General features: G+C 34.5%; 2 protein-coding genes across 2 annotated transcripts; one reads left to right on the top strand and one right to left on the bottom strand.

Annotated features, from left to right (window-relative positions):
- Positions 1-9,020: 9,020 nt before the first annotated feature.
- On the top strand, positions 9,021-11,120 carry LOC119615806 (probable 28S ribosomal protein S25, mitochondrial). The gene is made up of 3 exons (XM_037971791.1): positions 9,021-9,264; positions 9,339-9,533; positions 10,783-11,120. Exons 1-3 carry the CDS (start codon positions 9,128-9,130, stop codon positions 10,952-10,954), a joined length of 504 nt encoding a protein of 167 aa, XP_037827719.1. The 5' UTR covers positions 9,021-9,127; the 3' UTR covers positions 10,955-11,120.
- Positions 11,072-12,185, bottom strand: LOC119615805 (probable RNA-binding protein 18). Its single transcript, XM_037971790.1, has 5 exons — positions 12,063-12,185; positions 11,922-11,995; positions 11,710-11,830; positions 11,491-11,583; positions 11,072-11,430 (listed from the first exon to the last, which is right to left on the bottom strand). Exons 1-5 carry the CDS (start codon positions 12,063-12,065, stop codon positions 11,128-11,130), a joined length of 594 nt encoding a protein of 197 aa, XP_037827718.1. The 5' UTR covers positions 12,066-12,185; the 3' UTR covers positions 11,072-11,127.
- Between the last annotated feature and the right edge of the window lie 268 nt (positions 12,186-12,453).

Raw genomic sequence — 12,453 nt, 5'->3', positions numbered from 1 at the left:
TCTAGTCTATATCTAGTAGTCTATAGTCTCTAGTCTCTATAGTCTAGTGTCTATAGTCTAGTCTATAGTCTAGTCTATAGTCTAGTCTATAGTCTACTAGTCTATAGTCTAGTCTATAGTCTAGTCTATAGTCTAGTCTATAGTCTAGTCTATAGTCTAGTCTATAGTCTAGTCTATAGTCTAGTCTATAGTCTAGTCTATAGTCTAGTCGTCTATAGTCTAGTCTATAGTCTAGTCTATAGTCTAGTCTATAGTCTAGTCTATAGTCTAGTCTATAGTCTAGTCTATAGTCTACTCTATAGTCCTAGATCTATAGTCTAGTCTATAGTCTAGCTCCTATAGTCTAGTCTATAGTCTAGTCTATAGTCTAGTCTATAGTCTAGTCTATAGTCTAGATACTATAGTCTAGTCTATAGTCTAGTCTAATAGTCCTAGTCGATAGTCTGTCTAGTCCATAGTCAAAAAAATTTTAATTTAAATTTCCATGCCTGCTATATAATTGTAGTTACAATTACCATCAGGCTGGATCATAACGCTACTTGTATGAATGAACATCAACTAGTTATCTATTCTAACTTTGTTTTTCTCTTAAAGGATATGTAGAGGATACTTTAACAAATCTTTATAAATGCATCACAATAATCGTACGACCACTAACAACAATTTCCAACTAACAAGCTAAGTTTTTAAAATAAGAAGGATAACAAACATTATTATTCATATGTGTGCAACAGCAACATAACAACAACAACCACCCAGCAGTTAGGGAGGACAGTCACAAATACTTAATTAACCTATCACCTAAATAAGCTTACCGTGAGCTTGTGCTAGAACTAGTCAATCGTCAGTGCATAAATACTGGCAGTAAGCCAATCCAAGGGAATTAATAAATTTTCGCTTACGTTTTCTTTTTATTTATCTACGCTTTATATTACTTGGAGACAGTTAAGTAGGACTCTCTTACAAAATGGGACACAGAAATGACGACTGTCTTCATTCTAGCCTGCAAAGATTACATTCGTGACAAAAAACTAATTAGAGCCAACCGTGTATTTAGGTAGTGGTAGTAATGTGATTTTCGGATACTGTAACTTGGTCCAACTGCTGGGTAACAATAGTAGAGTCTAACAACAAATGTAAAATATGATAAAAAAAATGTGAAATAGTCCCTAGTAGACAAGAAAGATTAAGAGGAATACCTACATAATAAATAAATATATGTAGATATTTGTTTAAAAGGGTGTCTTATAAATGTGTGTACTTTTAAACATTTCTTGATGCTGTTATTGGTTAAATAGAATAATTCGAAACAGATAAAGCCTTTACTGCTGACGGGCTCCATCAAAATCTCTTGACATTTAAGAGCTAGAAGAGGTAAAGGACTAGCACAATAAACTATAATAAAGCCTATAACCACAATTAACTATTTATTAACATTTCCCAATTTTCAGGCATCATCAACAAGTCAATATGCGATAACGTATTTTGAAGTGATAAAACTAATTGTAGTCAGACAAGGTGGAATATTACATTTTTAAAAGAATCAGCATTCAGTACAGGTTCCCTCTGATGGTCTGCTCAGCTTATAAAGAGCCCCATCGCCCAATAGATTCTGGGCTGGGGCTCTTTACAGAGGTTTAATATTTCTGATTTTAGGTGTGGCCAGGACGATGCCTCTGTGAATAGTCCAAGCAGCTTACTAATTCCGACTTATGGCCAAGTATTTCTTGGGCAATGGCTTTTATGCATCCTCTTCAAACTAGCTAGAGTTACCTTGAAGAGAGTAGGCAACAATCGCTGAATCATGGCTGCAACCGCGGAAATGGATGTGTAGATAGCAGTCCTATCACCAATCTAGGAGAAGAGGGTTAACAACCCACATCACCTGAAACTCAAATTGCTAACAGATTACTAACTGGACAGTCTCTAAAAAGAAAACGACAACCTTTGTATATAAAACTAGGACTATGATTGGATTCTGGAATATTAGAACGCTTAGGAACAAATTCCTGTAAGTTAAACGTGAAATATTGAGACATAACTGTAAATTGCTGGCCCTGAGCGAATCCCGTTAGATAGGCTGTGCAGAATATGCAGGAACTGTAATGCTATATTCCGGAAAGGATATAGGAAGCACTAATGAATCTGGGATTGGCATAAAGCTTACAACAAGGTCACTTAAAAGCCTAATTGACAGGAGTTCAGTGTTCAGATCTAAAGTTAGGAACCTATAAGTGATGCAGCGCTAGAGTGCTCTTCTACAAATTGACATCAATCTATGTATGTATATAGAGAAATGTCTCCAATCAAAGAATGGTCTGTTTTTTTCCGACAAGACCAGAGAAATTTGGATATTCCCCAAGTAATTATGTGGATTACTTGAGTTTCGATTTTGTTCTGTCATCCGTTCCTCAAACATTGAACGCGGTCGTATTCATATGAATATCGTTTTGTAAAACTTATTCATACAAGGACGATTCGTGAATTGCGCAATCGTAAGTACTGATATCAATTCAACCGAATGTTTGGGTTCGTGCAGGGAGTGTATGCAATTAAGAACACATTTCGACATTATAACGTTCGAGGTGAGAGCCTTATTTTTCCCCTTTTAGCCCTTCTAATTTCTTATGGAAAGTGTTGAAGCTATGACCATAGTCGTCCCAGATCTCTAAAGTTCTTTTCGCCAAAATTTAGTACATAATTAATTAATTTTGTGTGGTCCATGGTCCTCTTTTTGAACACTTTTAGAAGAGTACACTTTATCTTTTTATGTTGAAATAATTTACTTACGTATATTTGCATCTAAAATATCCACAGACATAATTTAAGTAAAACATAAACATTTTATGTAGTATCTCTATGATATTATAAGGTTCATTAGGACTAACCCCTTTTATATGAAACACATAAACTACTAACACGATTTAAATAAAATTTTACACGCCGATAGGGCTATCTGCCCGTGGAGGTTTGTTTGATATTAGTAATCAGCGATATCGGTCCACGATTTCACTTAGCGCCCAAACACGTTGCCACGCGAGAATACTGCATCCAAAACTATAATTTTTATTATAGCAAACATCGAGCCATATTTGACTCTAGCCCCATATGAGGTCCCCTTTAATTTATAAATTTAAATTTATTTAGTTAAAGAAGTTAAAAACATTGATATCTTGTTTTTGGTCCAGACTAATGAATATGCTTTATGTCTTATATGAAATACTAACAATAACAATTTCCAAAATATCTGCAGAAGCCTGCAACATGCACAAATATTTCTACACTCTCCTTTGTAGTATTTATCAAATCTGCAGTTTGAGACTTGAGTAACGGACAAGTATATATTTTTACAAAGGAATATAATAGTTACTTAGAGATTCGTTGGAGTATGAATGAATAAAATTGTATCTGAAAGGTTGAAATGTTTGTTACAAGAGAATTATGTGGAAAACCTCTAAATTATGTAAAAGGATATGTATGTATATGATGCATATTAATGTTACTGAACATTTTTCCAGTACCAATCTCTAAATACTTATGACTACTAAGTATGCAGTAAGTTACTGTAATTATTCAAAGATCATTGTTGAATACATATATTTTTTTATTATCAATCGTCCAGAACTTTGTAATTGTTAAAGGAAGTACAATTTTTGGTTATAATTATAACGTTAAATTACTGGTGGTAGATCAACAAAAAGACATATATACTAGGTTCTTATTAAATTCAGAGATCCAGCCGTGACCATCTGTTCGCTGGTCTATCTGTCCGTGAGTTTGTTGAATACGCCAAGGGATCCGAACGGGAAAAGATTTCGGAAAATGTACAAAACTCAGATCTCACAAGGCTTAAGGAGAGGCTCTGTGAAAGAATGATCCTAGCTCTTAATCTACATTCAGCCAAGCAACACTCTTTGAAGATATGCAGTTAGTTAGTTTAGTTAGTTAGTTAGTTAGTTAGTTAGTTAGTTAGTTAGTGTTAGTTAGTTAGTTAGTTTAGTTAGTTAGCTTAGTTAGTTTGTTAGTTAGTTAGTTAGTTGTTAGTTAGTTAGTTAGTTTGTTAGTTAGTTAGTTAGTTAGTTAGTTAGTTAGTTAGTTAGTTAGTTAGTTAGTGTTAGTTAGTTAGTTAGTTAGTTAGTTACGTTCGTTAGTTCGTTAGTTCGTTAGTTCGTTCGTTCGTTCGTTCGTTCGTTTCGTTAGTTCGTTCGTTCGTTCGTTCGTTCGTTCGTTCGTTTCTTCGTTCGTTCGTTCGTTCTTAGTTAGTTCGTTCGTTCTTTCGTTTTCGTTCGTTCGTTCGTTCGTTGTTCGTTCGTTCGTTCGTTTCGTTCGTTCTCGTTCGTTCGTTCGTTTCGTTCGTTCTTCTTCGTTCGTTCGTTCGTTCGTTCGTTTCGTTCGTTCGTTCGTTCGTTCGTTCGTTCGTTCGTTTCGTTCGTTCGTTCGTTCTTTCGTTCGTTCGTTCGTTCGTTCTTCGTTCGTTCGTTCGTTCGTTTCTTCGTTCGTTCGTTTCGTTCGTTCGTTTCGTTCTTCGTTCGTTCGTTCGTTCGTTTTTTCGTTCGTTCGTTCGTTCGTTCGTTCGTTCGTTCGTTGTTCGTTCGTTCGTTCGTTCTTCGTTCGTTTCGTTCGTTCGTTCGTTTCGTTCGTTCGTTCGTTCGTTCGTTCGTTCGTTCGTTCGTTCGTTCGTTCGTTCGTTCGTTCGTTGTTCGTTCGTTCGTTCGTTCGTTCGTTCGTTCGTTTCGTTCGTTCGTTCGTTCGTTTCGTTCTTTCGTTCGTTTCGTTCGTTCGTTCGTTTCGTTCGTTTTTTCGTTCGTTCGTTTTCGTTTCGTTCGTTCGTTCGTTCTTTCGTTCGTTCGTTCGTTCGTTCGTTCTTGTTCGTTCGTTCGTTCGTTCGTTCGTTCGTTCTTCGTTCGTTCGTTCGTTCGTTCGTTCGTTTTCGTTCGTTCGTTCGTTCGTTTTTCGTTCGTTCGTTCGTTCGTTCGTTTCGTTCGTTCGTTCGTTCGTTCGTTCGTTCGTTCGTTCGTTCGTTCGTTCGTTTCGTTCGTTCGTTCGTCGTTCGTTCGTTTCGTCGTTCGTTCGTTCGTTCGTTTCGTTCGTTCGTTCGTTCGTTCGTTCGTTCGTTCGTTTTCGTTCGTTTCGTTCGTTCGTTCGTTCGTTTCGTTCGTTCGTTCGTTCGTTTTCGTTCGTTCGTTCGTTCGTTTCGTTCGTTCGTTCGTTCGTTCGTTCGTTCGTTCGTTCGTTCGTTCGTTCGTTCGTTCGTTTCGTTCGTTCGTTCGTTCGTTCGTTCGTTTTCGTTCGTTCGTTCGTTCGTTCGTTCGTTTCGTTCGTTCGTTTCGTTCGTTCGTTCGTTCGTTCGTTCGTTCGTTCGTTCTTTCGTTCGTTCGTTCGTTCGTTCGTTCGTTCGTTCGTTCGTTCGTTCGTTCGTTCGTTCGTTCGTTCGTTCGTTAGTTCGTTCGTTCGTTCGTTCGTTCGTTCGTTCGTTCGATTCGTTCGTTCGTTCGTTCGTTCGTTCGTTCGTTCTTTCGTTCCGTTCGTTTCGTTTCGTTCGTTTCGTTCGTTCGTTCGTTCGTTCTTCGTTCGTTCGTTCGTTCGTTAGTTCGTTCAGTGTTCGTTCGTTCGTTCGTTTCGTTCGTTCGTTCGTTCGTTCGTTCGTTCGTTCGTTCGTTTAGTTCGTTCGTTTCGTTCGTTCGTTAGTTGTTTCGTTCGTCGTTCGTTGTTCGTTCGTTCGTTCGGTACGTTCGTTCGTTCGTTCGTTTTCGTTCGTTCGTTAGTTCGTTCGTTCGTATTTCGTTCCCGTTTGTTCGGTCGGTCGTTCGTTCGTTCGTTCGTTTCGTTCGTTCGTTCGTTCGTTCGTTCGTTTTCGTTCGTTCGTTCGTTCGTTTCGTTTCGTTCGTTCGTTCGTTTCGTTTCGTTCGTTCGTTCGTTCGTTTCGTTCGTTCGTTCGTTCGTTCGTTCGTTCGTTCGTTCGTTCGTTCGTTCGTCTTCGTTCGTTCGTTCGTTCGTTCGTTCGTTCGTTCGTTCGTTCGTTCGTTCGTTCTTTGTTCGTTCGTTCGTTCGTTCGTTCGTTCGTTGTTCGTTTCGTTCGTTCGTTCGTTCGTTAGTTCGTTTCTTTCGTTCGTTTCGTTTCGTTTTTTTCGTTCGTTCGTTCGTTCGTTCGTTCGTTTTCGTTCGTTCGTTTCGTTCGTTCGTTCGTTATTCGTTCGTTTCGTTCGTTCGTTCGTTCGTTAGTTCGTTTCGTTCGTTCGTTCGTTTCGTTTCGTTCTTCGTTCGTTCGTTCTTCGTTTCGTTCGTTCGTTCTTCGTTCGTTCGTTCGTTCGTTCGTTCGTTCGTTTCGTTCGTTCGTTCGTTCGTTCGTTCGTTCGTTTCCCTCGCGCTCGGCCGCCCCAACAAATCTATCACCAATTTGAAATTCCGTACGGGTTCTTCTCATATCCTTTGTCCCTTCAAAGAAAGTTATTTCTGTTACCAATTTAAAAAAAAAGCACCTTCAACTTAATTAACTGTCAACATTTTTTGGTCGTGGTATACCAACATGTAGTAGAAAAATCATTCATTCAAAAAGTCACCAAAAATAGTTGGCCATTAGTATTATGACTTGCACTTGACATGTGGTAAATGCATTTTTTGTGTTCCTCTGGCAGTCAGTCGTCATACATATTTAACTACAAAAAAAATGGTGAAATATTCAGGGATAAAAGTACCTACAACAAAAAATTAAATTGTGATGACCAAAGCAATTTCTTCTGGTATGTTTTGGTGTTGTTTTAAATTTGCATACAAAGAAGATTGTATGAGATTTTTGTAATGTTTTTTTATTTGTTAAGTATGTGGTATCAACATTATAATGACATCAAATAAGTAATTTTTATGTTGAAACGCACATACACTAGTTAGTAGTACATGTCTCCTGTTGTCTGCCCGCAAGGATATTGTTACAAGTAAATGTGTATGCAACAAAAAAAAGTTGTGGTAGAAAATAAAATGCAAGAAAAAATCCCGGAAAATATTAAATAATATTTCATTGGGCCAAGAAATACGTACCTTCCATGATGGATATGATTTAAGAAAATGGATTCTGAGGCGATTGGTATACTTTAAAATGGGTGTAAGACCAATATTTATATACGTTACAAATATCAGAATACAACTTAACCTCTAAAATAAATTTTGTAACTTATTTCAATATAACAGTTTATCAAACACTAGCGTCCTCTATTGTTTAAAATATGAAAATAATTTGTTATACAAAACACTTCCAAAATACAACAGCTGTTCTGCACTTTGAAACACACATTTCACCGGAGATCTGCGTCGATTCGTTTTTAAGCCTAGCCGCCGAAGAAAATGTTAAAAGCGCCTCCGACGAAAATTTTTCAGCTTAATACGATTTAAAAATTTCGTAATATTTTGTATAATTTACAGAACACTTTCGATAAATTTATGGAATTTTACAATATAAAATTAATTTGTTTCATTTAAGCAAGTTTTCTTTTATCTATTAATAAGCCGCTCATTGAAATTTGGCCGTTGTAAAACATTGCTCAACGTTCGATGTATATGCTTCGCCTCAGATATTTTCGTGATTTTACGCGCCTAATTCGAGTCGCTGATTTTACTTCAAACCAGATTCGTTGACGTCAACCTAGACCTGGTCCACACTAGCAAACTTTAGTTGAGAAACTTTTTCTTAATTCTCTTTTGAAGTTCCCTTAATGTCCACACATAGAAACTTTTGTTTAAGAAACTACGTATTAATTGCATTGATTTGTTGTTGTACGAATGAGAAGAATAAAGCTGGAGGTCCACACTACGCGTCTTCGCGGCAAAGCATTTCGTGCTTTTCATACATTCTTTGCATCCTACGCATCAAGTTACATGCTACGCTTCTTAAGCGTAAAATTTTTGCTTTATTTACAAAGAACTTCGCGTTTTTTAAAAGTTTTTTGTTTATATTTTCACAATTTAACTCGTTTTAGTTATTAAAATTGATAAATACACATTCAAGATAGAATATAAATTGTCAAAATCAGCTGACATATTCGTGCGCCGCTTATGACGCTTACAAAAGTAGAAAGTAGATCTACTTTAAGCATTCTACGCGTCAAGGCATCCTACGCTTTTGTGCTTGTAATTTCTAGCACACAACAACATTGATTCAACTTTTTTGACAGCCGCGTAGAATGCGAAGAAGCGTAGAACGCGTGGTGTGGACCTCCAGCTTAACAAAACAAAACAAGTTTCCGAACAGTGTACACTGTTTCCGAGTACTAGAAACTCCGTACCGCGAGAGAGATGAATGATATTCTTTCTCTTTCTCTCTCACGCAAAATCAAAAGTTTCCCAAAAAAAAGTTTCCTAGTGTGGACCGGCAGCTAGCTGCACCTTTTTACATTGCTGGTATGTCATTTACGAAAATCTCTTAAACGCATATACTTCTTTGAATAATAAAGCTATCGGGATAAAGTACGACTTGAATATGTTTTGTGAGCATATAAATCATTCTACAAAATTTTTTCCGGATTGGTCCATATATGGTAATAGCTCCTATACAAGGTCCACTTCAAAAAAATCACTTAAAAGCACATATTTCATTATCAAATAAAGATATCTTGATAAAATTCGACACAAATATGTTTTGTGTAAGGTCGTAGCTCCTATACATACATATAAAGTCCACTTCCAAAAATCACCTAAACCCACATATTTCATTAATTAATAAATCTATTGTAGTAAAATTCGACTTGAATTTTTTTTTGGCATATAAATCATTATACGAAATTTTTTCCTTATCGGTCGACAATTGGTCACAACTCCCATATAAGGACCATTTCCGAAAATTAATTAATGTGTATTTTGTATATAAAAATCATTATACGGAATTTTTTGTTCGGATCGGACCATAAGTTGTCTTAGCTCCAAAATCTGAAAATTTTAAAATTAAGCGTATTTGAGAACTTGGTCGGCTTACAGTCGATTTTAAGCCGACGCCGATATTTTTAGTGTCAGCCGCCGTCTCCGTTATATTTGTCGGCGCAGGGCTCTGCATTTCACATGAATTTCCAGCCGGTCGGGCAATTTCTAACAAGTATTTCTTAATTTTTTCAATAAAAACATTAAATAAAATCCAAACAAAATGCCGTTCATGAAAGGAAGAGCTCCCATACGTCGTACCCTAGAATATTTGAATGCCGGCAAATTGGTTTTAAAAGATAAAGTGAAAATATTCAGTGTCAATTACAATACCTATGGGGAACATCATGATGGTGCTAGGTGAGTTGTAGAAGAGAATACGTAACATTGATGAATTATTATTTTTATTTTGTTATTCAATTTTATTTCAATAGAGATTTCGTTTTCTGGAATATACCTCAAGTTCAATACAAAAATCCTCAAGTCCAGGTTGTTACCTTTAAAAATATGACACCCTCTCCCTTTGTTAGATGTTATTTTGAGGATGGTCGTGATATGTTAATCGATGTGGACAGCAAGAATAGACATGAAATTGAGGAGCACTTGATGCGTGTGGTAGGCAAGACAAAGTAAGTAGAAGCCGAGAGATACTATCTGACAATCCCTTGATAAAAATGTTCAAAGTTTTCTCTATTTCATGAAATTTTTTGATAATTTCTATAATTAATAATTTATTCAAACAAAATTTTGGAAAAATTGAAAAATTCTGTTATAGAAAATTTTTGAAAATTTCTCTTTTTTATAGAATGAAATATACTCTTTTTTTATAGAAAATTTTCGTAAAATTATTTTTTTATAGAAAATTTTCGAAAAAATTCTCTTTTTATAAAAAATTTTTGAAAACTCTCTTTTATAGAAAATTTTCGAAAATTCTCTTTTATATAAAATTTTCGAAGATTCTCTTTTTATAGATAATTTTTAAAAAATTCTCTTTTTATAGAAACTTTTAGAAAATTCTCTTTATACAAAAAATATTTCGAAAAAATATATTTCTATAGAAATTTTTCGAAAAATTCTTTTTTTACAGAACATTTTCGAAAAATTCTCTTTTTTATAGAACATTTTTGTAAAACTCTCTTTTTATAGTACATACATTTTCGAAATGCTCTCTCTTTATAGAACATTTTCGAAATGCTCTCTCTTATAGAACATTTTCGAAATGCTCTCTTTTTTATAGAGCATTTTCGAAAAATTCTCTTTTTATAGAAAATTTTTGAAAAATTTCTATTTTATAGAAAATTCTCTTTTATAGAAAATTTTCGAAAATTCACTTTATACAAAAAAATATTTCGAAGAAATATATCTATAGAAATTTTTCGAAAAATTATTTTTTACAGAACATTATCGAAAAATTCTCTTTTACAGAACATTTTTGTAAAACTCTCTTTTATAGTACATACATTTTCGAAATGCTCTATTTTTATAGATCATTTTCGAAATGCTCTCTCTTTATAGAATATTTCGAAATGCTCTCTCTTTATAGAACATTTTCGAAATGCTCTCTTTTTATAGAGCATTTTCGAAATGCTCTCTTTTTATAGAGTATTTCGAAATGCTCTCTTTTTATAGAGCATTTTCGAAATGCTCTCTTTTTATAGAGCATTTTCGAAAATGCTCTCTTTTTATAGAGCATTTTCGAAATGCTCTCTTTTTATAGAGCATTTTCGAAATGCTCTCTTTTTTATAGAGCATTTCGAAAATTCTCTTTTATAGAAAATTTTCGAAAAACTCTCTTTTCATAGAAATTTTTGAAAAATTTCTATTTTATAGAAAACTTACTAAAAACATAAACATTATATTGTTTTCCCTTTTTTTTAGAGAACAACTTGATGCTGAGGCCAGATTAGCCGAGAGTAAAGACAATCCCGCCAACTTTGGTTATGGCTGCAATCGCCATTGTATTTGTGAAATTCCTGGTCAAGTACCCTGTCCTGGTACAGTACCTTTGCCCGAAAGAATGCGTGGTAAATTTATATTTGCCCCCAAATAAAAACTGTTAATAAATTATTAATTACTTAAACAAAAAAATTAAGTTTATTTTAGTAGAAATTAAAGATGAAATTGTGGCATACAAAACATTGTTAAAGATGTAAAAAATGAAGTGAGAGTAAAATTAAATTAAAGTCCAGATTGTTTCTAACGAAAAGAAAATTAAACTAATTTCTATCTTCTTTTGGGCCTTTGATGACGATTATAGGGACCCGAGCTGCTTTTATGATATGTTCTTCGTTGTGACGTGGTGCAAGCTCCACTACTATCTCGATCTTTATTGAATTGATACTTTTGTATGAGAGGTACTTCACAGGCTAAGGATTGATTAAATTCTAAATCATCTTTTTGGCTTTCTAAGAGTTTAAGTTTTTGTTCGATGGCTTTTATGGCTTCTTCTTTGCTAATTTTGCCTTCCTTCTTGCCAGTGCCGAGAGCAGGTATTTCTATTTTTGGTTTAGGACGTTCTAGTTCATCCTGTAAAGAAGAATTTGAACATTAATTAAGTACAAAATTGTTAGTTATTGGCAAACTTACATAATTTACATTTTTTGCTAATCTCACTGCTATGGGACGATTTAATACCATATGGCCATTAAGTTTGTCCAATGCTCTAATGGCGCCTTCAGCCTGAAAGTGAAATGTTTAATTAATTCTATGTCAAAATTTACGGCGAATCTCTCGAACACTTAAGGTTATCAGTAAAAAAGTTAAAACATATTTTGGGTGTACTTTGAGAATTTCCTTATTTCTTACCTGTGCAAAAGTTACAAATGCATAACCTCTCGATTGACCCTGTAGCGGGCCACCTTTATGGAACAGCATATCAAATTTTTCAATGGCACCGCATTTTTGCACAATTTTCAAAAGTTGAAACCCATAGTTTTGAAAGGAATTTAAGAAAATGTTTACAAATTAGCTTTTATTTTATAAAAAAGTAGACAAAAGACTTATTTTAAACAACTTACTCGCTTAGCCTGGGATCCAAATTTCCTACCCAAATGCGTCGTTCTTCCAAAACGCTTGAAGAGCTAGTTGAAGCCTTTAAATTAGAAAATTGTTCAATAAATCGAAAATACTTAATTATTTTAATTTTATATAAAATTTACCATTAACTTTGTTATTTTTAAACAAATAATATGAATTTTTACAAAGAAATACTTAAATTGCTAGAAATTTTTACGATAATAAATCAATACGCTCTCCAGCTGTCAAGTAAGTATATTATGGCATCAGATATTGCCAGATGTGAGGCATTTCTGTTTATGTTTTTGTTTAGAGTTGCTTTTGTATAGTAGTAAAAAATCGCTTTATTTATTTTAACGTGGTTATCAAATTGAAATTAAAATATTTTTGAATTTCTTTTAATTTACGTAGATAACCAACCACCTTCCAAAATCTACATTATCACTTCAGCATGTGATTGGTGAACTGCTCATAAAGAATGTTTTTAAAAAAGTACTATTATTCATTCGAATGAATAATTTGCTCCGAACATAA

Source organism: Lucilia sericata, unplaced genomic scaffold (assembly GCF_015586225.1).
Source record: "Lucilia sericata isolate MDLA Ls3-8-SP2 unplaced genomic scaffold, ASM1558622v1 Contig008015F_arrow, whole genome shotgun sequence".
NCBI classification, from domain to species: Eukaryota; Metazoa; Arthropoda; class Insecta; order Diptera; family Calliphoridae; genus Lucilia; species Lucilia sericata.
Note: the sequence above shows the minus strand (reverse complement) of the source record. Positions and strands in the feature narration are given on the sequence as shown.